The 26,739-nt window shown below is 43.3% G+C and overlaps 1 protein-coding gene across 10 annotated transcripts in view; it reads left to right on the plus strand.

Annotated features, from left to right (window-relative positions):
* The first annotated feature begins 7,243 nt into the window (after nt 1-7,243).
* Fn1 (fibronectin 1) overlaps nt 7,244-26,739 on the plus strand; it is a 68,358-nt gene continuing 48,862 nt past the window's right edge. For 6 of the 10 annotated variants that reach the window (XM_052193785.1, XM_052193786.1, XM_052193787.1 and 3 more), the window contains exons 1-12: nt 7,244-7,627; nt 8,748-8,876; nt 9,658-9,795; nt 11,126-11,257; nt 12,329-12,466; nt 14,748-14,903; nt 17,090-17,281; nt 17,814-17,993; nt 18,618-18,794; nt 19,735-19,887; nt 21,520-21,648; nt 22,747-22,890. In XM_052193785.1, the coding sequence (XP_052049745.1) occupies nt 7,477-7,627; nt 8,748-8,876; nt 9,658-9,795; nt 11,126-11,257; nt 12,329-12,466; nt 14,748-14,903; nt 17,090-17,281; nt 17,814-17,993; nt 18,618-18,794; nt 19,735-19,887; nt 21,520-21,648; nt 22,747-22,890 (1,819 nt within the window). In that variant the 5' untranslated portion in view covers nt 7,244-7,476. The remainder of the gene's footprint in view (nt 7,628-8,747; nt 8,877-9,657; nt 9,796-11,125; nt 11,258-12,328; nt 12,467-14,747; nt 14,904-17,089; nt 17,282-17,813; nt 17,994-18,617; nt 18,795-19,734; nt 19,888-21,519; nt 21,649-22,746; nt 22,891-26,739) is intronic. The other 4 variants (XM_052193778.1, XM_052193780.1, XM_052193781.1 and 1 more) reach the window with 1 other exon arrangement.

Raw genomic sequence — 26,739 nt, forward strand, 5'->3', positions numbered from 1 at the left:
AAGGTATGTTACCAAAGTTGCAACACTGGATACATAAGGGAAGTTTAAGCTTTCAAGAATTAGCAACTAAGAAATCTTGTCACATTTGGGGCAGGAGAAACAGTTCAGATAAGAGAACATAGTGAGTGCTCTTCTAGAGGATCTGAGATCAGCTCCCAGTATCCAGGGTCCCGTGTTGGGCAGCTCAAAATCACCTGTAACACCAGCTCCATGGACTCTCTTCTTCATGTGCATACCTACGTATATGTGTGTGTATGTATGTATGTGTGTGTGTATGTATGTATATATGTGTGTGTGTATGTATGTATATATGTATGTACGTATGTATGTGTGTGTGTACATAGATGTCTGTCAATCAATCTCTCTATCTCTCTATCATCTATCTATCTATCTATCTATCTATCTATCTATCTATCTATCTATGATTTTAAAACCTTTTAAAAAGAAATAAAGAGGCTAAAGAATTGGCTCCACAGTTAAGAGTACTGACTGCTCTTCTCCAGAGTTCCTGAGTTCAATTCCCAGCAACTGTCTATAATGGGATCCATGATGGCTCACAACCATCTGTAATGGAATCCGATGCCCTCTTCTAGTGTGGCTGAAAAAAGCGAAAATGTACTCACATACATAAAATAAATAAATAAATATTTAAAGAAAAAATAAATAAAGAAAAATTTTGTCACTGTAGGCCACTCACCGTTAGTAGGACAGAGCTCTAGAGAGCTGGAGCCTCCTCCTAAGGGAGCATCCTGAAGGAGATCTAATCTGGATCAGAGTTCCACAGGTCTGCTTATCTGCTGATGTGTTATCTCTGACCCACCCTCTCCCTAGAGATAAATTAAATTTGATTAGAATTTTAATGGAATAAATTAGCAACTAAAGATGTTTATTTTTATTTTATATTTTTACCTTAGAAGAGCTCATTCTGTATTGCCTCACCCACCTGCCCAACCCCAAATCCAGAGCAATCCTGATCTGTATTGCCCCCCACTTTGAAAAGGCAAGTTCTAGAAGCAGGAAGCTGCTATCAAAAAGGGCAGTTGGGAGTGGGATGGGGGTAGGAAAGACATTTCCTGTTCCCTTCCCTCCTGTCTTCCTGCAAGCCGGCAGCTGGCTGAGTAGGCCCGGAGGCCAAGCCCCAGGGCCCAGAGCAAAGCCAGACAATCTGGAGGAAGAGCTGAGGTGAAGCCAGAGAGTTTCCCACGTTGCTTGTAACTTATGTGGGGCAAAACTCACTTCAGGGAAAGCCATGAATGTCTTGGTGAGTGAAGGGCATGCATTTTATATCAGGGACCTTAATTTAAATTCCAGCTCAGTCTCTCATCTTTAAACTCTGAGCCTCAGAGAGTAAAACGGAGGCTGTTAATATCTATTTTTGGCAGTTGCTTTGAGGACAAAGTTAAATAACACTTGCAAAGTACTGAGTACTGCCCCTGGGGGCTGTGGTCTCCATGTGACCAGAAAAGCAGTCCTTAGACTCTTTCTTCATTTTCCAAGTTCTCACTCCCAGGGAGCACGGAGGATAGAGCTGGGCATTCCCACCACACTTCAGGCTAGGAGAGTCCCTAGTCTTTCACATTTGATTCAACGTGCTCAAGCTAGGCACAAGGGACCCGGGGCTCAGCAGAGTATGCTTATGAACATGTGTTCATAAGCCTGGGTTCAAAGAGTACATGGAGGGACCAATGGCTCCAGCCACATAAGTAGCAGAGGATGGCCTTGTTGGATATCAATGAGAAGAGAGAGGCCCTTGGTCCTGTGAAGGCTCGATGCCCCAGTGTAGGAGAATGCCAGGACAGGGAAGTGGGAGAAGGTGGGTTAGTGAGAAGGGGGAGACGGGATGGGAGAACGGGTTTGGGGAGGGGAAATGAGGAAAGGTGATAATATTTGAAATGTAAATAAAGAAAATATCTAATAAAAAAAGAAAGTGAAAAATCCAAGATTCAAAGAACAAAAACAAAAACAAAAAACAAAACACAAAACAAAACAACCCTTGGGTTCAATTCCCCTCTCTTGACCCCCCCACTTGTCTATCAAAAATTAGTCAGACTGCCACATGACTGAACAACAGGCAGGAGCCAGTCGCACAGCAGCAAATAGCTTTCTATGTGACCTCTCTTAGATGAATTACTTTCACGTTGGAGACAACGACATCTTCCCACATCCTGTAGTCAATGGCTTTATGGGTGCTTTTGTTGCAAGAGCGAGATTATGAAGAGAAACACCAATTTCTACAAGACTGGTGACTTAGAAAATGCCATTCTAGAGATTTTTCTGAGCCTTGGGTTTTTGTGTGTAGGGATGAGAGGATGATGGGACTTTCCTGTAAGTTCGTGGGGGGGGGGGGAGATGGTGCCGTAGCTTAGTGTTGAGAGCGCATGCTCAGCACACTCCAGGCTCTGGGTTCCGATCCTAACTCTGCAAAGGAAGGCAGCTGTGGATAGGTGAGTGAGGAACTGCATATGCAGTTTGTTAGCAAGTCACGCAGCCTCGATCAGTGTTTAAGGAAATCTGCGTACTTACTGTTTCTATTAAGCTATTGAAATGTTATGATTCTGTGCATGAGAGCAATCCCTTCCATTTTCATGTTTTAAACAGCGATTTTAAATGTCCATTCCGTGCTAGGAAAACTCTCATAGCTAATAAAACAATATAGTGAATTAACCTAGGATGTGATTCAGTATGGATTTTGAGAGAACTATATTTTTGCCTTTATTTTTATAATTCACTTGGCTATGACCTTAATTTGTTACCACAAACTAGGCACAAAGAATGACTACTGCCACCTCTATCACAACAGTCTACTATTGGTATACCTTTTTACTTAAAGCATAATATTCATGGTTATTTTTATGCATCTGGTTCTACCTTCATGGCCAATTGTGTACTAGAAATCTAAAATATGTGGTGGTTAAAAAGAAACAAATGAAAATAATTTAAATATGAAAAATCTTTCAAGTATTTTTTTCTTTTATGCCAACCTTCCAAAACAAATTGCCAACGCAACAAAACTGGACTTAACATCATGTTGCTAGCATAAGATAGAGCCAAACTGGAAAAAGAATCAACAATTAATATAAATAAGGATTTCCCAACCACATGCTGCCTGTCTTGGGAAGCAGGGACAGTCTGGTGAAGCTGTCCAGCTGCACAGTAGTTCTTTCCGTTTTACTAGATGAAGTAGACTCCTTTGCGAAGCCTTTGGGAGTTACATCATTCTAATGAGAAAAGAGTATTCCCGTCAGGGAGTAAAAGGCATAGATTAAGGCTTTTAAAGTGCTGATTTTTAAAAAAACTAAAAAAGTATCTTCAATTATAAATAAAATGCTTATTAAGTTAAAATTAGTCAGCTTTCCTAGCATAATTTAAACCCGTTATCAAATATTTGCTCCCTGGCTGCAGGCTTCCGGTCAAGTCTGGACAGACTGCTCTGACTCTCTCCACCAGGGTTGCCTCTGGGGTGGGGCAGCTTACACTTTTTCTGCACCTGTGCTCAAAGAGCAGCCTGTTTGCAAACGTGGCTGTTTTGAGGAGAAAAAGAAGGAAAGGATTTCATGCAAAAACCAAACCCAAACAACAACAAACTACGTCCCTCCCCAAACCCTAAAAAACCATAAGAAACAGAACAGCTGTCATTTATTTCCATCCAACTTACTGACAGAAAAATCTGGACTTTTGTGAACATGCTACAAAGTTCTGGAGGCGGAAAGTCTCAAGGTCACCCTGCCAAAGACTTCCGCTGGAAGGACTGAGAGATTAGCAGGAGGATAAAGGCTGAAGATTTTCAGGAAACAAACAAACAAAAAACCTAAACAAACAAACAAAAAACCCAGCTATTGTCACCCAATGGTATTCTTTGAAGTCCGGAAGTTCTTATCAGGGGTTCGTTCCCCTCCTGCAATAAGCAAGCAATTTGGTCTGTAGAGATATTGACTATAATGTCTTCCTGTTCCCGTCCCAGACAGGGCTTCTCTGTATAGCCCTGGCTGTCCCGGAACTCACTCTGGAGACCAGGCTGGCCTCGAACTCAGAAATCCACCTGCCTCTGCCTCCCGAGTGCTGGGATTAAAGGTGTGTGCCACCACCGCCCAGCTGACTATAATGTCTATTAATATCAAAAAACCAAAAACCAAAAAACACTTTTTCATTTAGAATGTAAAAACTTACCCTTAAAACTTATCCCATGATCTGTTTCTATTTCAGAGTGAGTGGATCTAATAAATTATCTTTGCTCTTCACATAGCTACAAGTTTAACTCAAAAAAGTCAATCGAATTCAAGTTCTATATCACAGGCACTCTTGATCAAAACATCCGAAGAATGTACCCCACAAATGTATGTGCTCCCTTTACCCTAGTGAAATTGTAAGTTGTCAGAAACACTGGGAAAATCCTGCCGTCAGGGCAGTTACGGGTGGGGGTTGGGGGAGAGGTAAGGCAAGGCCCTTCATAGTTAGATGTGTCTCGGTAGGTCACATTTAAACCCTCACATACAGACAGCTAGTGCCCCAAGGAGCTGATGGGGAAAGGAAAGCGACAGTTATACTGAATTCAGGCCCAACTTCCCCCTAGAAAAACTAAGAAATGAGGATGCTCTGTTGTTGCAATCTAGGATCAGGTCTTTGAAATAAAACCAGAAAATGCTAAAAGTACTAAAAACAAAAAGAGTCAAACAAACAAACAAAACAAAACAACAGCTGCATCAACAAAAACACCCAAAACAAAATGCCAAAAGTTTGGAGAAGTATAATTTCAACTGATTCTCTAGAATTTGAGTTACAGATGACTGTTGAGTGGTCATGGTATGGGGTTACTGGAACTAGAATCTGGGTCCCCTGGAAGAGCAGCCTGTGCTCTTAAGCACTGAGCCATCTCTCCAGCTCCCCAACTCCAACTGTAGTCTTTAAGATTTAATTATCTCTGAGTTAGAGATAATCCACTGGAACTGGAAGTGATCTGGATGGTGGAAGGCTGCTGTGGCAAAGCCCGTTTACCTTAATTAAGAAAATATCTCCATGTCCAAAATCAAAAACAAAACACAACTTTCAAGTAAAAACATTCCTATAAAATTCAGCCAAATATTTTTGCTTGTGGGCCACCAGAGACATTTTCTATGGGGCTGAAAGAGAAAACTTTCTTCTGAAATGTAAAGTAGCTTCCCCCAAGCTCTCTAAAAAGTATATTATTCTAAAGTATTTTGAGTACGGTAAATATACCAAACTATCATATTTTTGCGACAAAATTCTTTTCTAACCGCTTCTTTCCTTCCTCCAGAATCTACCATATTTGTGGAAAGCCTTCCCTCCAGGTTTATCTAGCAAGCATCCTGATTTCCAGGTATCCCTCTCCCCGCTGAAGAGAGCACTTCCCAGAAGTTCACTGTTTTACAAGGAGCCCTTTTATATCTGAAAGAGAAAACCGTTTTGTCTAGGGATGTTGAGAAATTCCAAAAAAACTAACTCAGCCGGGATTCTAAATTTGGGGGAATGTATGGCACTCACTCAACACTTAGTGTTGGTCACAAAGATTCCTGACTTATTTTACACCGCTTGTAAGAAACTGATACTCGCTGTGCTTTTTTTTTTAAGTTCTTTACATCAATAAAAATAAATGTCAATTTTGCATCTTTAATGTGTTGAGGATTTTATAAAGCATACAAATTCAAATTATCCGTATGGCAGAACTTTTGGCGAAAACAAGAACCTGGTACAAAAAACCCATATTTTGCTGGTAGCTTTAAAAATATTCTCAAAGCAAATGAGAGCACGCGCCTAACCGAAGGAGAAAAGCCAAGTTTGGGGTTCGGATCTGCTGCTTTGAAAACAGTGGGTTTCTCGTTTTTTGAAGCCCTACCAAAGCAACTGGGCTGGTGTGTCTGAAAGGTTAAAAAAAAAAAAAAAAAAAAAAAAAAAAAAAAAAAAAGCCAACGCGTTAGGGCTGCTGGCGGCTGCAGGGGCATGTCTCCTATCCCCTTTCCAACCTCAGTAGTGTAGGAAGTCCGGAGAATTTTCAGTGAAACTTTATGCATTCTTGGAGAAGATAATAATTGAAATATAAAAAAATCTGACGGCGGGGGAGGGGGTGGATAGTGGAATTCTGCCGTGACTGTGAAGTCTGAAAAAAATAAACGCCCAGATACGTGGAAGGGGATTCGGGGAAGGCTGGAGGAAGGCAAGAGGAAGGCAAGGCATACACAGTCTTTGTACCCATCCCCACCCCAGCTCTCTTCCAGAGGCCACCCGGGTCTCTGCTTTGAGCGCAAATGGCCCAGTGAACGTGGCTTGGGGACGGGAAGGTCCCTCCCTTTATCAGCTAGTTCAACTTTCCCCCTTCACAAGCTGTTCACCACTTCTCTTCTAAAAGAAACGGGCACCCTATTCCCAGGAAAGGAAAACTTTGCTTCATGACTTAGAAAAGAAACTTTCTGTTGCTTCATCTTTGCAAAGAAAACTTGGTCCTGTGGGTTTGCCCGGAATCTGCTGAGCGCCGTGCAGAATCCCGGGCTGTAGAAGCTCTGGGAAGGGGTCACCTTTGCCACGCGCTCACTCTCTCCTGGGCTTTCTCGAAACCGGCAGGCACTGCGTGGAGAAACCGGGGTCTGAGCCTACCTAACACCGTAAAGGCAAAGAAAGGGGGCCTTAGGCGGCGTCCAGGACCCAGGAAAAGCACCCAGAAGGAGCCGCCCCGCCCCGGGGCTGCTAAAGTGAAGCGTGGATTCCTACAGGGACAAGGTGGTGGCCACTTTATGACTTTTTCCCTCCCCACAAAATACACTCCGGTGAGCACAGACTTTTCTCAGAGGTGACGCAATGTTCTCAAACACCACCACAACCACCAATTTACAAAAAAAAAAAAAAAAAAAAAAAAAAAGGAAAGAGATGTGGGGGTAAGCCTTGCCACCCCAGGCTTCATTCGGCTGCAGCCCCTCCCTCCCTTTCCTCCGGGTCTACTTCACTTTACAGCCGTTTCCCATCCCTACCCCCAATCCTCCTCCCAAAAGTTTGACGACCGCAAAGGAAACCAAATGGGAGGAAAAAAGTTCCCCAGTCCCAGACCTGGCGGGAGATCAGCATCTCTTTTGTTCGGGGCGAACCCACCGTGCCCCGTGACGTCACCCGGACTCTGGGCCAATCGGCGCGCGGTCGGCGGCGGCTGCGGCGGCGGGAGGGGCGGGGGGAGCCGGGCCGGACCCTCCTCCCCGGCGCGCGGGGCCTCGTGGGGGGCGGGAAGGGACTGTCCCATATAAGCCTCCGCTCTTGGGGCTCAGCCGCTCGCACCCGCTGCGCTGCTCAGGGGGCAGAAAAGGAGCCCAGGGTGTGAGCCTGGCCTGCGGCCACAACTTCTGATCTTCTCCCGTCCTCCTTCCATCTTCTTCCCGGCGTCCCCACCTCAGGACTTTTCCCACAGGCTGCGAGGGGAACCACAGTTCGTGGTCGCTTGCCTCCTGGGGAGGGTGACTCTCCTCCCATCCACTCAAGATGCTCAGGGGTCCGGGACCCGGGCGGCTGCTGCTGCTGGCCGTCCTGTGCCTGGGGACGTCCGTGCGCTGCACCGAAGCCGGGAAGAGCAAGAGGCAGGCTCAGCAAATCGTGCAGCCTCAGTCCCCGGTGGCTGTCAGTCAGAGCAAGCGTGAGTACCGAAAGTCTGGCTAAAACCGGCCGGCGGCAGGGATGGGTTGGTCCTCTGCGCCCGCCGAAGTTGTGGCTAAAGTTTTGCGCGCGTGCGTGGCTGTGCGAACGTGTGTGAGTGCGCGCTTTATTGAGGGAGACCCGCTGAGGACACAAAAGGCTTAAGTCTGAACAGGCTGGTTGCCGGTGCGGTGGAGGTAGGGACCGTCTGCTCTTCCCTCAAGTGCGCTAACAAATTCTACACCATCAGTTCGCCCTTCCAGGAACCAAAACTTGAGGTGAAAAAGAAAAGAGACACGAACTTACAAATTTTACATCTGAGATTAGTGTGGTCCCCCTGACCCTTATTTTCTTTATTAGTAAATAATTGATTAAATATTTAACACGGAGAGGAGGTAAGAATATCTAAGTAGGTAGTTTCTTACCAACTTGAAAGAGATGTAGTTGGCTCAGTGCTTTGGGGGGTACCCTAGGATTCCTCACCAAGAGCAAGGATAGGCATTTCTCTTCAAGTTTTCAGAGACACGCTCGTCCTTTATCTTGTGCTAGAGGAAATTTTAAAAGTTCTCTCTCCTTTTTTTTTTCTTTTGAGACGATCCCCCACTGTAGCCTAAGCTAGCCTGATATTTCCCTGTGTTGTCCAGGCTTGTGTTCAACTTGGAACAATTCTCCTGCCTCAGCTTCTACAGAGCTGGGGCTACTGGCATAATCATCAGGACACCCAACTTAAAGTTTTCTTTCTTGTCTTATTTTTGTTGTTGTTGTTAAGAGTATTGAAGCCCCTCGTGATTTAAAAGTAATTTCTATTTTTTGCCTCTCAGAGTGTTTCAATTCTGCTGAGGTAGTTCCCCTGACCAGATGGACATGACGTCACTGTATAACTTTTAACCAAGTTAAAAGATAAGAAGGGAAAAAAAAAACCTTAAACATCCACCTACATAAACAATGCTTAAATCTTTGCCCAGCTAGGTCCCACATTTGTATTTTAGTGGAATGTTGCTTTTAAGTTTTTGTGTTTGCTCAGGCTCACCAAGTCAGTTGGCAAAATTCAGTAATTTTGTAGGGGAAAAAGAGAGGAGGAGGGATGGAACTGCTCTAACTTTCCCTGCAATTCTTCACAGCTGGCTGTTTTGACAATGGGAAGCACTATCAGATAAATCAGCAGTGGGAACGGACCTACCTGGGCAACGCTCTGGTTTGTACCTGCTATGGCGGAAGCCGAGGTTTTAACTGCGAGAGTAAACCTGAACGTAAGTGGAAGGCAGTCTGGTCCCTGGCAGACCTGATGCTTTAAGTAAAACCACATTTGCCTCTTCCTCCACGCTGCTGGAATCGCAGGGTGTAATTCCCTCTCAGCAAAACTTCTTACCCTGGCTTTTCACGTGCTCCTGACTCTAAAACAAATGTAATCCAAACTAGGTTCCAAAGCCTTCTCTTTATTCTCTCTCGGAGCTTTTAATTAGAAAATGGAAGGTTTTGCATGTCTCCCTCCAAAGAGAAGACTTATAAAAGTTTGCTTATAAAAGTTTAATTTATTAGAAAGTTATCACAGATCTGTGGCTCCTGATGGTGGGCTTTGAGCTGCTTTGAGGCACTGGGTTGTAAAGTGATTTGTTAGCTGCAGTTCAATGAAAAAAAACCATCACCACTTGTGAGACTTCGAAGCCCCTGGGTAGCCTTCATGTGAGGCTGCTGGGGGAGGGGGGGACATTTCAGCAGGGCTGTCAGAGGCCAGCGGCTGCTGGGAGGCGGGCAACCTTCAAACTGTTTGTGTGTCCCTTGTGACCCTTGGATTGATTTCCCTGGTTTGAGACTGGAATTTGAAATCTTTCCTTTGCAACTCAGCTGGTCACAGGGTGTGGCTTTTTTCCTGAGAACTCTTTACATTATAAATAAGAGAACAACAGAGAGCTTGCTAAAGGTCAAAAGCTCTGGTTTCATTAAAGCCTAACTTAAAATTTGTCTCATTTAAGTTTCGAAGTAGCCATTTATGTGTGTGAGACTCATGGACTTTTTTTTTCCTTTCCACAGCTGAAGAAACTTGTTTTGACAAATACACTGGCAACACTTACAAAGTGGGTGACACTTATGAGCGCCCTAAAGATTCCATGATCTGGGATTGTACATGTATCGGGGCTGGGCGAGGCAGGATCAGCTGTACCATTGCAAGTAAGAAAGGCCTTCTGTGATGTGAAGGAGGTCATATATACTGTTCTCTCTGTTCCGTCCCTGTCTTTTTCTGTTATCCCTGACTAAATATTTTTTACTTTAAGATTTACCTCGATGACCAAACCCCATGAGGTTACCCACCTAGTTTCTGTACTTCTGGAAAATGGATCTAAGTAGAGATGGAATTTCTCTCTCCCTCTCTGTCTCTCTCTCTGTCTCTCTGTTTCTCTCTGTCTCTCTCTCTGTCTCTGTCTCTGTCTCTGTCTCTCTCTCTCTCTCTCTCTCTCTCTCTCTCTCTCGTGTGTGTGTGTGTGTGTGTGTGTGTGTGTGTGTGTACAGTGGAAGATCTCTTGGTTCTTTTCAGTAAGATATGCTCAAGGGACCTACCTATCTTAAATTATCTGTGCATCTTTAAGCCAGATTGATTGATCATATTATCATGTGCAGCTATGAGCCAGACTTGTTTTTGTTCTTTTTCATGAAGTCTGGTTCTGTATGATGAATAGACTGGACTTGGGGAGATCTTGCTGTTCTCAATTTCAACACAGACTGATGAACACACAGCGCATCTCCAAGGAGCTTTGGGTGCTGGGCTGACTCTCAGGAAGTCTACAGCTAAGGCAGTCTTTCTAGTATGACTCATTGGGTTACCAGTACTTTCTATTAATAAGACTTTTTCTAAAAACTAACTCTTAAATATAAGTCCTCTGTTCAAAAGAACCAATCAGACCCTTCTGAATAGACCAAACCAATGTTTCCAATACTTAATGTTAGGGTTTTTCCAAGTTTCCTGGCAAAGACCAATAGTCAATGGTACACAGTACTTGTGACCCTGCATACAATTCAGCCATTGGGTCTAACAGTCTAAGAAAGTATCAGGGTTTTCACATTCGTGAGTGTGTATGCTTAATTTCCACAAGAGTGCTATTTCCACCCTGGAGTGAAATGCAGGCGCTCCCTACTCCAGGAAATTGGAATGCTCTGCCCATGCAGCTCACTTTGCTGTCTGGGAGGACAATTCTTCCCAACTCTTTATTGTCTAGGGAACAGATTATCTGTGACCTCTCTAGGGAACCATAATTTATGACTTCTTGCCATTTAGATTTCTCCATGGCTTTCCCTTTGTGCTTTGGCAACTGACCCAAAGTGAACAGATATGTTTTTAGCCTTCTTCCTTTGTTTTTGTTGTTGTTGTTGTTGTTGACAGGAGAGCTGATCTCAGGGTTAGGGATTGCATTTTGTCCAACATAAGTACGTTGGACCACAAGATGGTCACCGCCTGAATTCTCTGAATTAAATTGTCCTAATGTTTGTCTTTAATCTGTAACAGATCGCTGCCACGAAGGGGGTCAGTCCTACAAGATTGGTGACAAGTGGAGGAGGCCACACGAGACTGGTGGCTACATGCTAGAGTGTTTGTGTCTGGGAAATGGAAAGGGGGAGTGGACCTGCAAACCTATCGGTGAGTGGCTCGCTTGGGTGATCGTGGGGAAAGGAGGCACAAGCAGAGCTCTAACGTGTGCAACCCAAATCGCTGGCCAGGAGAGCTGAATCACAATGTAAAAACTAGTGAAGTGTGATATGATGCCCCAGTCTTAAGGAAGTCAGATCTTGAAGTATGAAACATAAAGAAATCCTAATTTTGTTTCAGAAGTACAAGGTAGAAGAATCACTTAGAAAGAAGTGATTCCTTATGTTTATATACGATGCTGTCTCCTTGGTAAAGACATGTTATTTAAAGGGGGAAAAATTACACTATTGAGTCATTTCTTGTTGGAACACAGTGGGCCAAAACCCAAAATGCTGTGTAGCTCCAATCACACTTTGGTAATTTCCTTAAAAACAAACATTAACAGTTGTGGGGATATTTATTTATTTATTGATTGATTGATTGATTGATTGTCTCAGCCTCAGTTGTACTCTGTGAATCCCAAAGTTTTGGGTCCTGTTTCCTATTTCTCCAAATCAGACTTGTAGTTTTTCAAATTTATTTGTGTGTGTGTGTGTGTGTGTGTTTTACATTAAATCTAAAATGTAAAGAGCTTTCCTCTCATTCTTTGTAAGTCATTCATTAATTTATATTCATTTAGTTTAGGGACACACACACAGATCAATGGTAGAGGGCACTTGCTGAAGGAAACCTAAAGTCCTGGGTTCAATTCCCAGTACCACATTAATGAATTTAAAAAAAGATTAGGATTTTGCATAGGGTCATTTCCCCTAGGGTACAGACATCCATTTCTTTCCACTTGAAATGCTTATGGTAAGCTTGGGACCGGCAGAAAATACTGTCTGTGTATACTCATTAGGAAGGCAGGAGTTGCTTGCCAACGGGGCTGGGGCTTCCTCTTGCTTTGGCCTCTTTTCTCTGTGCTTGGCTGCAGGGCGTGTCTTCTCTTCTGAACAGAGTGCCACTTTAAGGAATGTGGCTGGGGTTTTGCTTACATGCTACACTTTAAATTACAGGGAGACACTATAATTTTAAATAGCCTTCCTCCCCCTTCTTTCTTTTTGTGTCCGATTTCTTCTACAGCTGAGAAATGTTTTGATCATGCTGCTGGGACTTCCTACGTCGTGGGGGAGACCTGGGAAAAGCCCTACCAAGGCTGGATGATGGTGGACTGTACTTGTCTCGGGGAAGGCAATGGACGCATCACCTGTACCTCCAGAAGTAGGTTTCTGTTGAAAATGCAGCCTGCTGTTGCTTCTGGATTCCTAGAGAGAGTTGTAAGGCTAGGGTAATGCTTTGACAACTTTACAGTTGCCTAAGATGTCCAGAAAACTGTATAACCAACACATTCTGCTTCTTCAGGGGACAGAAAAAGCAGTTCTCTGTTCAACTCTGCCTTAGGCCGTCAAAATAAAAAGAGCCTTAGCGATTATTCAAATGCTGAATGGGTCTTCTTAGATCTGGAGATTATCACGGAGGTGTTTTTCTGGTACTAAGGACAATTAAATCCTTAAAGTAGCCTGTAAATGAATCCTTTGACTTGGCGAAGCTATTGACATGGAAATAAAAGGTTCTACATTTCAGATTTCCTTCTATGTTTGAAGTTTAAATAAGGTGTACTGGCTAAACAAGAACCTAGTAGACATGAGAAGTGTCCGGTCTTATCCTTCTAATAGAAAAGTGGAACATTCCTGTGCATTTGTTCATTTATTGGGCAGAGAGACTTAAATTACAACCCATCCTTGCTCGTACATACAATGTGAGTAGTAAGGCTCAAACTTTGTGACTTAAATATTGCTGCAAATGCAGTCAGAAAAAATAAAATCAGCCATTGATTGAGGCAAATGCATATACACTTAAGAACAGAGGTCAAAGGGAGGTGTCTTTTCTGCTAAGACCCCAGCTAAAATGGTGTCCAACCTGAACCTGTTTTCAGTATCTTTGCTGAAACTCCTAATGCTGAGCTTTGTGAGTGCTTACTACACAAGCCTTCCTCATCTTTGACCCACTAAGTGTTCTCTGAAGCTAAGCTGTTGCCCAGTTTGTATTTCCCTCCTATTCCACCACATACAAAGTGAGTACTTATAGCATTTCATTGATCACATGCTATCTATTTGAGAGACTTAGCATGCTGTCAGAAGAGTTTTAAGTGATAGGTAAGAAATTTGAATTAGATTTCTTTCCACATTTATTTTGTGTGTGGAGGTAGGAGGCACACACGCCACAGTGTGCATATAGAGGGCAAAGGACAGTTTAGACCATGCAGGGTGAGGTGACCTCGGGTTGTCAGGTTCGGTGGCAAGTGCCTTTACTCACTAAGCCCAGAATTAGACGTCTAATTTGTCTTCAACTAAAATACTGCCACAAAGGACTTGGAAGACCGAAGATCATCACAGTTTTAAATCAAAAGATCTAAGGAGCCTATAAGTTTGGGGGAAACATTTGGTCATTTTCCATGGCTTATTTTTGTTTAGCAAAGAATTTGAACTTGGGTGGTATTTTTAATTACTATTTTAAGCTGGATAAACTAAACACATTCAAGATATCTAGATTTGATTTTTTTTTGTATTCATTTTAAAATTCATGCTTCAGCAAATTCCAAGGCTGTTGTTAGTTTGAAATTCTACAGATGGAACTTTGAAGGCAGAGGCAGCAATTAAGACTTCAAGACAATCTTAGAAGGGAGAAAGATGCCGGAGGCTAGCTTCTTACAGGGATAATAAGACATAGCATCCTTAACTCCGGAAGAGACTTTTAACCATGGGATAAGGCCATTTTGTTGATGACTTTTATGTTTGTTGACTTTATTGTGTATTATTGTTATTATTGAAATTATTATTATACAGGGGGATTCTTATAAGCCCAGACTGGCCTAGAACTTGCTACATTGCTGAGAAAGACCTTGAGCCTACCTCTCAAGTGCAGGGGTTACAGGTGTGGGTGAACTTTGTAATTATAAAACAGGTATTTTGGGGTAGGGCAAGAAAAGAGCCTTCTAGCCAAAGAAATTGTTTTTCCACAGGAAGTCTTTAACATAACAAGCGGAGAAAGCAATGTGCTTATTATTTTATGGTTTCCCTGGGGCAATTAGAAGAGACCTGCCTCTCTGTTGTTTCTAGTGTTCCTATGAGAGTTGGCCTTTGAAAGGAGGGCCATAGGCTGTAATTACCAGAAGGTCTAGAAGACACTGAGAAGGAATAAATAAAATCCCAGGGAATGAATTGAGTCAAAGAAGCAATGCAGAAAGTCTTAAAAGAATTTTTTTAATCAATAAAAGACACCAAACTTTTTTTTTTCTTCTTTGGCCAATGGAAAGGCAGGGCTGCACTTTAACAAAGCATGCATCTGACTGTTAGAATCTGCATCAGCAGCACTGGGGGTAGGACTGTCACCAACAGGAGCCACTTAGAAGCATTCAACTTTAACATTCCTGTCTTAGAGGGAATGGCTGTGTGTTGGTTACTAGATAACTTCTGGATTCAATGCTTCTTTCCCGAAACAGACAGATGCAATGATCAGGACACTCGGACGTCCTATAGAATTGGGGACACGTGGAGCAAGAAGGACAACAGAGGAAACCTGCTCCAGTGCGTCTGCACAGGCAACGGCAGAGGGGAGTGGAAATGCGAACGACACGCCCTGCAGAGCGCTTCAGCTGGTGAGGCGCTGGGACCGGGGGACAGCTCGACTTACCGTGCCAGAGTGATTTATAGAGTTTCAGCTGAGACGCCAGGATCATTTACATGATTTTGTTTAAAAAATATTCATTCTATGTTTTGAACAAAATTGAATGGAATGAAGTTGAGAAGTGCACTCAGCACTCCAAGACAGAACAGAGGTTTGGAAAACATAGTGGTAACTCTGATACCAGCTCGGTCAGTACAGTGTTTGCCTTGTGAGCACGAGGGACAGAGTTCAGGGCCCAGAACTAAAGTAAATATCCAAGGGTGATAGTGTTATCCCAGCACCACGAAGGTGGAGGCAGGAGGATCCCTGGGGAATCACAGACCAGCCAGTGTACACTACTTTGGGAGTGGGGGTGGGGGTGGGTCCAGGTTAGTGAGTGATGGAGTGGTTGACCAGCCCACTCTTCTTGGGGGAGTTGGGGGAGTTGTGTTCTAGGTTTGTGAGAGATGGCATCTTAGAAATCCCTGCCTTCCACATGCACAAGCTTTCCACACGCATGCACACATAGATAATGTTCTTGCACCCTCATTCACATGTACAAGTAATAGCGAATGAATGTGTGGTATGCACTTAGAATCCTCAAGCCCTGGGTTCAATTCCCAGCACCCTCCCAAAACAACCCAGTAGTTATTGTATATATTTAAAAGAATAACAAAAAAAAAATGTATCTCGGATGTTTTGTCAGAGTCTGAGGAAGGGTTCAGAGTACTTGCCGACTATGCGCAAAGCACTGGTTTTGGTTCCCCATCACTAAATAAAAGGAGGGTGTGTTGTGCCTATGAGTCCAGGGATCAGGAAGTCGAGGGATGGAGGATCAGAAGTTCAAAGTCATCCTTGGCTACTTAGTGAGTTGCAGTCAAACCTGCTCAGTATAAGAAGATGCTGGCTCTCATACACACACAATCTGAGGAAGAAAGGCTTTGTGGGTGGCGCCTTCCCATCATTGCACTCTGTGTTTTCCTCGAGCTTTCTCTGTGTGATATTCCAGCCTTATTACTTAGCCTCTTAGCAATCAATCATTTAGCTAATAGTAATTAGATTTTTTTCCCTTTTGATGAGTTTATCTTGACCTAATTAATCCTTGTGAAAGCAAACAAGGTTATATTTGATGATCCCTGCATTATCTAATTATCATCAATAACAACAGCACTAAAACAGAGGAAGAAGAGTTACGAGTGTCAGCCACTGAACTAGATTAAGGATTAACTCTGAGTTAACTGGGATTAAACAGTTAACTATTTTTAGTGTATTTTTCTAATACACTGAGGCATTTCATTGTTAAGAGGTTTGAGAAACACCGTTCAACAAAACAACCTCGTCTCTGAGGGCCTCGATGTCCTTCTGTATGGTGGGCCTTGACACTGTTGGCATCATCTGTCTGAGTTATCCTTGGGGAGTAGTGCTCACCAGCGCTGGGAGAGGCTAGATTCACTCTGGAAGCTCTTCCATTGCCAGCTCTGCTGCTGCTAAGGACTCTGACTTTCAAAAGTCAGATTTCTAAAAGAGAAGCTAGCAGATTTTGTTGTGTTTGTTGACTATCAGAGGAAATTTGTGAGGATTGATTGGTTTTAGGAAAACAAACATACATCCTAAGTAGTTCTGCTGAGCACCTATACCCAGGAAGGAGGCTATCTTAGGGAATCTGTAGCTCTCCAGGGTGTCCTCCAGAGAGCCAAGTGCTAGAGGGAGGGCAGGGTGTCTCCTGTGGCTTGTCGGCCTCTCTCTGGAAGAGGAAAGGCCACACACTGTGCATATGAGAGCCCTAAGGGAGGAAAGACGAGGCAGACCAACCATTTCAGGTAAAGGGGGACCCCTGGGTAGAAGGCAGGATCACCCGAAATGAAGAGCAGTTGAGTGGGTTGAAGCTTAGAACAGGGCAGGGAAGGCCAGCAGACAGGCAGGTGGAGAGCTGTGGAAGGGTGTGGAGCTCACAGATGCGTTGCTTCCTAGCATGACTGAAGGCTTGTTGAAGATAAGCTGTTGTGTCGTGTGGCAGACACTTACATATGCTGTTCAGGAGGCTCAGAAGAGATTATCCGAGGAGTCTTACGAATCACTCCATGGGCTGAATTCGAAAGTTCTAGATCAGGCCAAGAAGACACTGGACTTTTTGACTTTTCGCTTCCGGCTTCCTAACTCTTTTTCTCACGCTCACAGGATCTGGCTCCTTCACTGATGTTCGAACAGCCATCTACCAACCGCAGACTCACCCCCAGCCCGCTCCCTATGGCCACTGCGTCACAGACAGTGGTGTGGTCTACTCCGTGGGAATGCAGTGGCTGAAGTCTCAAGGAAACAAGCAGATGCTGTGCACTTGTCTGGGCAATGGAGTCAGCTGCCAGGAGACAGGTGGGCACTATCTCAGTCCCGTAATACTAGTGAACCTATATGTAGTGTCTGCGATATCTTAGTTGTTCCTAAAAAATGTAAAATGATGAACCCGGAGAAGTTTATAATCCTGTGACAAAAATCACAGTGGTTAACATTTTCTTCTAGTCTTCTAATGTGTATATTTTCTTCCTATCATGAGGATCAAACTGCTTTGTATTGTCTGTATTTTAAAATTGTTTCTCTAGAGTAGTCTCATATACTGTTTCTTCTGATGTGAATATAACCATGTATCTCTCCGTGCCATCTTTGAATCATAATAACTTGCATTCATAAAGCTTTACAAATGGGGAAACCAAGTCATGGTAGCAGAAGTGTCTCCCAGAGACATTAACAGGGGAACTCTGGCTCACCCTTAACCAGCTGACTTGACTTTTCTTTTTGTTCCTTTAGTAACACTGTCTCCATTTAAATTAGAAATTTGCCACCACTAGGGTCAATGTTGAGGGTGGGAAACAACTGTACTGACCGAGTCTCTTGGTTACGCTCGTAGCTGTGACCCAGACTTATGGTGGCAATTCAAATGGGGAGCCCTGTGTCCTCCCGTTCACCTACAACGGTAGAACCTTCTATTCCTGCACCACTGAAGGGCGGCAAGATGGACATCTGTGGTGTAGCACAACTTCAAATTATGAACAGGACCAGAAGTATTCTTTCTGCACAGACCATGCGGGTGAGTGTCCTGGGAGGAACCAGAGCAGGCAGTCGTCTCTCCTTGCCTTACACACCTTTCTGTGTGCCAGCAGCCAACCATTAATTCCAAGGCTGTACAGGAACTACCGTTTTGATCTATTTGGACCCAGGAGGCATAGCTAATCAATCCCACAGCAGAGGCAGTTCCCATGTCCCTTAGCGCAACTGGGGAAATGTCACCAAGGGAAAAGCCCTATGGTTTGATTATTTTGACACATGGGGATTATGATGCGATTAAAGACACTCAAGTATTGAAATCAGTGGCTGATTCCCCCAGAGCCGACGAACACACAGGATAAATGTCAAGGGTTCGGGTACTTATCTTCTGTGTAGAGTCATATTTTACACAAAGCTATCATTTAATCTTTCTTTTCCCCTTGGCTGGGAAAATGAGAAAACACGAGATTTAAATCTATTTTGAAAGTGAAGATGAAAATCCACTAAGAAGCTTAGGGCTGTATTATCAGGTATCTTTTATTTGTGGATAGGCCCTCTGGGAATTAGCAGCCGGAACCTGGCTCTGTCTAAGCCTGCGGTAGGCTCTCCTTGTTATACACACCAAAGCTCTGCTGTAATCTGCCTGTTTCTGTGCTGTCTTGGGCAGTTTTGGTTCAGACTCGAGGCGGAAATTCCAATGGTGCTTTGTGCCACTTCCCCTTCCTGTACAACAACCGCAATTACACTGACTGTACTTCTGAGGGTCGGAGGGACAACATGAAATGGTGCGGCACCACCCAGAACTACGATGCCGATCAGAAGTTTGGATTCTGCCCTATGGCTGGTAAGAGGAAGCCCTGTGTGGACCACTAGCAGCCTCTTGGTGAAGATTCCTCCTTTTCTCCCTGAGACAGTCTGAGAAAGTACGATGCACATCTATGTATTATATCTTACATTTGCAAACTGAGAAAATTGTCAGTGGCAATGAATATTGATATGCTTTTAAAATCTCACTGCCATGATTAAATGTCAAAAACTAAAACACAGTTCAGATGCCAGGTACTCTTTAGAAGTCTTCAGACATGAATTCACAAAAATGTATCTTTGAAGAAATAGGTCTGGTTGCTGTGAACTAATAGTTACTGACACATGGCCGGCTTGACTGGCGCCGTAGTGACCGAAATAAGTCAGAAAAGTTATTTTCTGGCAAATACAGAACTGTCCTCAGTTTATCTGGAAACAGAAAGAGGAATCAGGGATTGCTTATTGTTTTTAAGTTTTGAGAGTCCTGTAGAAGACATTTCTTTTCCCAGCGCAGAACCAGGAGCCTGAGGGTCACGAGAGTCATGTGCTCAGATGCAAGGAAACTATACTTTCTTTTTCCTCATTTCAACAGAAGATGACATTGGGTTTAAGAGGGACAGTCACTTTTTACATGGGATTTTATGCTCCCAGGTTTCCTTTGAACTCGAGTAAAGTCACAAGGCTATAGTTAAATCGAGTCCTAGACAGTAGGAATCAATTGAATGAGTATATGAGATTTTCTTACTCTAATATTCTCCAGTCTAATACCTCTTGGTATTTCTTCTCTCCAATCTCCTCTGGACTGGTTCTTTCCTGGAGAGTTCAAAACTCCACCTCCATCTAGCTTCGTACAGGCAAGCCTTCTTCCCAAATGAGAGAGATTTCTCTGGACTGTCAAACAACGCTGCTAACTTCACATGCCTATCCATTGGTGCCACATGACTGTTTACCAAGTATTTTTCTTCTCCATTGCCAAACAGCCCATGAGGAGATCTGCACAACCAACGAGGGGGTCATGTATCGCATTGGGGACCAGTGGGATAAGCAACATGACCTGGGCCACATGATGCGGTGCACGTGTGTTGGGAACGGTCGTGGAGAATGGGCCTGCATTCCTTACTCCCAGCTCCGAGGTATGCTGGGTATGAAAGGGAGTGTGTGTGAAAACCTGTAGTTGCCAAAAGCAGAGGAGGAAACATGCAGTCCCTGGCTATCCACTCACTCGCTGTGCTGGAGAAGTTTCTTGTTTCCAGCAACCCATTGAGAAAAACTGGCGAGCAAGTTGAATAGTTGTAGGGCTCTGGAAATATTCCCAGGATGTAAGCATTTAGGTTGAGCCAAAAGGATGGCTTTCCCAAAGAGAAATGGACATTTGATCCTTTTAGCTCTATCTAGGTTCTGCCTGTGTTTATGTCTAGAGAGGAGATAGCATCATTTCTCTAAGGGGGAAAATCTTTTCTATTTGCCAAATTTAAGGAGATGAATACATACTTAAATTAATTTCTTTTGTTCAAATCAGCTTTTTCCCTTTGGACTCAGACATGTGATAGGAGGAACTGTTGATTTATTAAAGCAATTTTAGTTTTCCGTTTCTTTGATTGGAAAAATAATATTTAGGTGAAACTCAGTCAATAGTTCCCATAGCCAGTTCACAGACATTGCACCCTGCATTGATTCCTTTTATGGTGTCCAATGGATAGAGATATCTGGGAGTCGTCGTTGTTACTTAGAACATTCCAGAGCAGGAAGGAAACTTTAATAAGGTATGCAAAACAGCCCTTCATTTGACAGATGAGAAAATGGGGTTTCAAAGATAGAATGTAACCTTTTTCGGGATTTCTCATTGATTGAGGGACAGTATTGACTTACATTTTAAAACTTTCTGAACACCATAGATGCCATTTTATTTTCCAGATCCAACTATCTTTAACTTTCTATTGCTGTGGAACACCATGAGCAAAAAACAAACAAAAAAACAACAAACAAATAACTTGGGGAGGAAAAGGTTTATTTCAGCTTACGCCTTTCAGGCCACAGTCCATCCCATCACTGGGGGAAAGTCAGGGCAGGAACTCAAGCCAGGCATCTGGAGGAAGGGACTGAAGCAGCACAGGCCCAGATCGAGGAGCCCGGCTTACTGGCTTGCTCTCCGTGACTTGTTCAACCTGCTTTGTTATATAGCTCAGGACTCCCTGCCCAGGGCTAGCATGGCCTGCCCACCATGGAATGGGCCCTTCTCCAGTCAACCATTCATCAAAACAGCACCTCCCAGACTTGCCTGCATGATGCCAACATTTTTCTGTAGATCATGTCAATGTCAAGTTGGTAAAACCCAACCAGCTCTTCATTAGAAAAAAATGATATTACTGCATTATAGTGGATGCTATGTAAATGTAGATGCTCTATTCGTCTTACGGTTTTTACAACCAAAAATTTAAATAAAATCATCAACTAAGTGAGAATGTTAGAGGAACTAAGACATGCGTTTGTTGAAAAATTAGTTTCTTCACAGGAAACTGTATTTTACCATGGCTTTTAGTTTAATGGGTTGTAATCCCTGACAATTATAAGTCTATTAGTCAGAATAAGAGGGGAGTAAAAATTAATATTATTAAACTTTGAAAAAAAAAGCTTAATCCTGTGCCAGTAGAAAATGTATTTTAACAGGTGTTAAATCCAGCCGTAGAACCTAATGTTTTGAAAAGTACAGTTTCTTTCACTCATTAGTCAAAGCTCATCACCCACCCAACTGTTCTCCTGTACAGATCAGTGCATCGTGGATGACATTACTTACAACGTGAACGACACGTTCCACAAGCGTCACGAGGAGGGACACATGCTGAACTGTACCTGCTTCGGTCAGGGCCGGGGCAGGTGGAAGTGTGACCCCATTGGTAAGTGGCTGCCTCTGCTTGGTCTGTTTACACCGAGGACGGTGGTTGGCTGGCTGGCTGGCCAGTTGCAGTTAAGGAAAGCTGTTCGTTGCCAGACTGCGTTCTCTGTAGACCTGTCTGCAGAGAGAGTTTTGCAAACTGTGCTTTCCTCATGGGCGGTGTCCAGTCTGAGCCTGCCGCTCGTGGCTTGTGTTGTGGCTCAGTTTGGTGACAAGGGTGGCTTTACCGAGGTTGAGTGGGGTTAGCTTTTTTTGGTTCTGAGCCATGACAAAGGAAGTTTCTGTTACTGACTGCAGAACCATGGGTAAAGGGCTAAGCAAGCCAGTGGGTACCCCCTCCCACCACTGCCAAAACACTTCAGTTTTGGCTCTCTGTGCAGTAGATAGCACTGGGCTAAGAGCGAGTGTTCGACATTAAAGAGCCCTGTTCCTAAATCCAAAGTTTAAGATGATCAATTCATATTCCTTTACTGAAGAAGACAGACTGCTTACTGAGACAGCAAATTGATCCCAGCAGTTTGTTTGGCCTGAGACTGTGAAGCCAAGGGGTCCCGGGAGGCCTGCTTAGGAGACTGTCCAGACTTCAAATTTAGCTCATTAACGTAAAGCTGCCTCCTGAATTCCGAAGAAGTGTACAAGATGAAATCATTGCGAAGTTTGTTCTTGCTTTACAGATGGCCAGGCAGCTACTTTAACACCTAGTTTTAAAATTTTTAATTGGTAATCTAGTTTTCTAAAATTAATTTCCAGATTTTGGCTATATACTGAAATTTTAATCTTTACATTTTTTTTAATTTAGCAGTGTTCCCTCTTTAGGACACTAAGTATCCTTTCCAATAGGTACATTTTAGTTTTTACGACTAATTTTCCCATAAAGGTAAATGATTTGAACAGTATAGTACTTTAGGACTGGGGAAATGGCTTCACACACACGTGCACGGATCACACATATATGCAGCCCCACCCCAAACACATACACTTATAATATACTTTATCTGTAAGAATTGGAATTTTTATATTCATATTTTAAGAATATACTTGATCCCACCACAACGATGTATTTGAGGCTGTTTTAATCTTTTCTTTGTGTATGTTCTAGACCAGTGCCAAGATTCAGAGACCCGGACCTTTTACCAGATTGGTGACTCCTGGGAGAAGTTCGTGCATGGTGTCCGATACCAGTGTTACTGCTACGGCCGTGGCATTGGGGAGTGGCACTGTCAACCTCTGCAGACCTACCCAGGTAAGCATCTCTGAGACAGAAGCAGACTTGTGTGTGCCAGTTTATGCTACTATTTGGAAACCCAGTTGGGGACTTCTTTGCTGTGTCCCATCCTGTCTCATATTACTGCCCAGTAGTTAATTACGTTTTCAACTTGTAGAACATTCCATTAGGTGACAACATTCCAGTTCACTTTATCGCAGTCGAGTGTGTGTGTGTGTGTGTGTGTTTGTGTGAATACATGTGTGAGTGCATGCTTACATGTGTGTGTGCATGCATGTGTATGAGTTTGTACGTGTACATGTGTGAGTTAGTATGTGTGTGTGTGCACATGTACATGTGTATGTGTTTATGCCTGTGTATGTCTGTTTGTGCATGGACATGTATGTGCACATGTGCACAGGTGGACTTGCGTGTGTGCATGTGTATGTGTGCATGTTCAAGTAGAAACCATAAAGTAACTCGAACCGGAAGTAAAAGAGAGTTTTACACTCTGTTTCTTAAAGAGAACTCACATAGACAGAGGACAAGAAGTACAATCTGAGGAACGAATTTGTTCCCTGCCATCTTAAGCCCTTCTTTGTGTCAGATTTCATTGGTTCAGAAAGAGGAAATGTGCAACAAAATTGAAGCCAAGAACCTTGGGCAACTCCACCCACAGAGTTCGAGTATTTATTACAGTTTTGTTGTTGTTGATATTTATTGTTAGGTTTTTGTTTTTTTGTTGTTTGTTGTTTGCTCTTCCGTAAAGACATCATGCTTAGGTATAGGCATTAATTTGTTTGGGGAAAACATTTAAAATTCATTGAATGGTTGTAACCACACACACTGAATTATGACCAACATTTCAGCAGTCTCCTAGATTTCTGTTAATGATTGATTGATTGATTGATTGATTATCCTCTGTATGTGTGTGGAGAGGGCTGTGCCTTGGCACACACATGACGGTCAGTGGACTTTGAAGCTCTTTCTTCACACACATTCTTTATATGGGTTCTGGGGATCAGATTCAGGTCTATGGGCTTGTGTGGGGCAAGCATCTTACACTGAGCTATCCTTCTGGCCTTCTGAGCTATCCTTTTAGACATAAAACAGGACCTGTATTAAGAAACAAAAAGATTTGGGAGGGACATAACCCACAGGCAATAAAAAAATATATAATAATAGGGCTGGTGAAATGGCTCATCAGTTAAGAGCACTGACTGCTCTTCTGAAGGTCCTGAGTTCAAATCCCAGCAACCACATGGCGGCTCATAATGAGATCTGACATCCTCTTCTCAAATGTCTGAAGACAGCTACAGTGTACTCACATATAATAAATCTTTAAAAAATTATAATAATAAATTAACTCCATAAGTGTTAAGATTAAATACCAAGATTAAATTAAATTACTCTGCGTGAGAGCATCCCAGAGGGAACCGTGAGAGCCAGCCGCAGTGTGAACCCATGAGTGAGCTTTGAGTCCTAGCTCTGACTGTGCCATGGAAGAGACACTAGTTGGCTTCTCATCTGTACAAAGGAGACCAGCTAACCAAAACTGCTTCCAGTCCTTCCCTAATTAATGGTCAGCGACCCAGAGCCCCGTCCACCACTCATGCAATAAAGTGGTGTTTTCAAAGGCAGGGTTTCACTGTGTAGCCCTGGCTGTCCTGGAACTCTCAAACACACAGAAATCCACCTGCCTCTGCCTCCCAAGTGCTGGGATTAAAGGCACGCTGAGATTAGAGGTGTGTGCCTCCCATATCCGGAATACGCTCTTGTGTTTATGTGCTGGGACCATCCGTCCTCCTCTGCTCAGCCCTTAGACTCTGTCAGGGCTGTCAGGAGAGGGGACTGCTTCCGAGGCGTGTGGCTCAGGGCAGCCTCTCTTAACATTTCTTGCAGGACTTAAGTTTAAGAGTGAGCTGCTTAACATTTTAACAATTTAATACAGTTGCTTTGTTTTGCTTATTGAAAGTCTAATCCAGTCCTTGGGTGGCCTCAAGCTTCCTATGTAGCCAATGATGACCTTGAACTTCTGTCTCTTGTTTCCAGAAAGGCTGGGATTACAGGTGTGCACATTACACCTACCTAGTTAACTTCATATAGTTTAAAAAATCTGATTACAAATATGCCATACTTTCAAAAAAATGAATATTTAGGAGGGCTGGATTTTTCAATGGTACAAGCCAAGAGTGGAAGTTTATTTTGTTTTCACAGTCAGTTTTAGCAGGGTAGTTTTTGAAATTTATTTTCTTTTAAGACCTTTTTCTTTTAAAAAGTAAGCCTATCCACATGGTCTCTCTCTGCAAGCATTGGCGGTGGATTCTGCTGGATAGGAAAGAGTCAATTAGCAGCAGTTTTTACCTGTTGACTTTGGCCCCTGTCTCTAAAAAGGGCAATGTCAAAAGCCCATTGCACACAGAAGAGATTGCAGGGCAAGCGGATGAGTGCTTGACCCCAGATAGCGCTAGCTCAGTGTTTATCTCAGTGGTGGCTTTGCTCAAGGGCTCACCCCTAGCCCGTGAGGCTCCAACAAGACACCAAAGATGGCTGAAACACTGTGTCTGAGCCTTGCCCTGTTTGTTCTTCCTACTGAGTTGGTAGAGCTGTTCAAACTAACAAAAGATAACAGGAATTCGGTTTGTCAATAAGCAACCAGGAAAGCACAGCTCTCAGCAAATTAAGTAGAGAAAGAACAGTTCGGGTCAAAAAAAAAAAAAAATCATGAATGTTTAACTTCTCCAGGGTCACTATTATCGGAAATCACCTGTTCTGACCTTATTTTCAACTGATTTTGAAAGTGTATAGTGTGTCCTCCTACAGGTGAAGATCTCGCAGTGAGAATTGCTATTAAAAGTCTAAAAGGTCCGAGGTGTGGGCGTGTGGGATGGGATCACACAAACTAACATCAAAAGGGTTATAAAAACACTTCAACTTAAATAGTGTAAATGATAGCTAGCCTTTAAACCATGTGTGGTAGTGTACAGTGTAGTGGAGAGCTGGAATTTATTTAGTTGACCTAGAAAACAGATGAGGTTTTTTTTTCCTTCCTTCCTTCCTTCCTTTCTTCCTTCCTTTCTTCCTTCCTTTCTTCCTTCCTTTCTTCCTTCCTTCCTTCCTTCCTTCCTTCCTTCCTTCCTTCCTTCCTTCCTTCCTTCCTTCCTTCCTTCCTTCCTTCCTTCTTTCCATTTCTGCACAGAAATGCTCTAAATCCCTTTTGCCATTTAGGGCAGTCCCTGGAAGGTGGATCCTGTTATCATTTTAGGGGCCTGGAGAACTGAGAGCTCAGGTTACGATTCAGTAGTTGTCATACAATTTAATTCCCAACCCTCCCATCAGACACCACGATTGCTGATCCTCCAGTCCCAGGGGACCCCACACCTGTCCTCTGCCGGCACCTGTACTCTCTCACACACAGGCATTTAAAAAATTAAATTAATAATAGAATTTCAGACCTGCTCAGAAAGGAAGGCTCAGAAAGGAAACGAAGTTTCTGTAGTTCTGAATCCCTTGGGCTAACCATAGCGACCATCTTTCTCTCCCTCCCTTTCCTGTCTTCCGTCACCCTTGTCACAACAGGGTATGATGACTGGACAGACAGTAAATGTCATTTGTATTCTCTTAATAGACTTATCAAGGAGATTTAATCATCACACTGTTTCCGGCCTCAAATTCAGTAGATAAGATGTGTGTGAAATGTCTCTCTACCTGAGAGATTATACTAGGATTTTTCTAAAACAGCAATATATAACAACCTTGTGGAGATTGTCACCAATTGTATAAGGACACACGTCTGTTTTTACTGATTCATATGGAACCACTTTAAATAGTGTTCAAAATTTTTTTAAATGTATTTGTATTTGATGAAGAATCTATGGAAGGATGGAT

Source organism: Apodemus sylvaticus, chromosome 9 (genome assembly GCF_947179515.1).
Source record: "Apodemus sylvaticus chromosome 9, mApoSyl1.1, whole genome shotgun sequence".
NCBI classification, from domain to species: Eukaryota; Metazoa; Chordata; class Mammalia; order Rodentia; family Muridae; genus Apodemus; species Apodemus sylvaticus.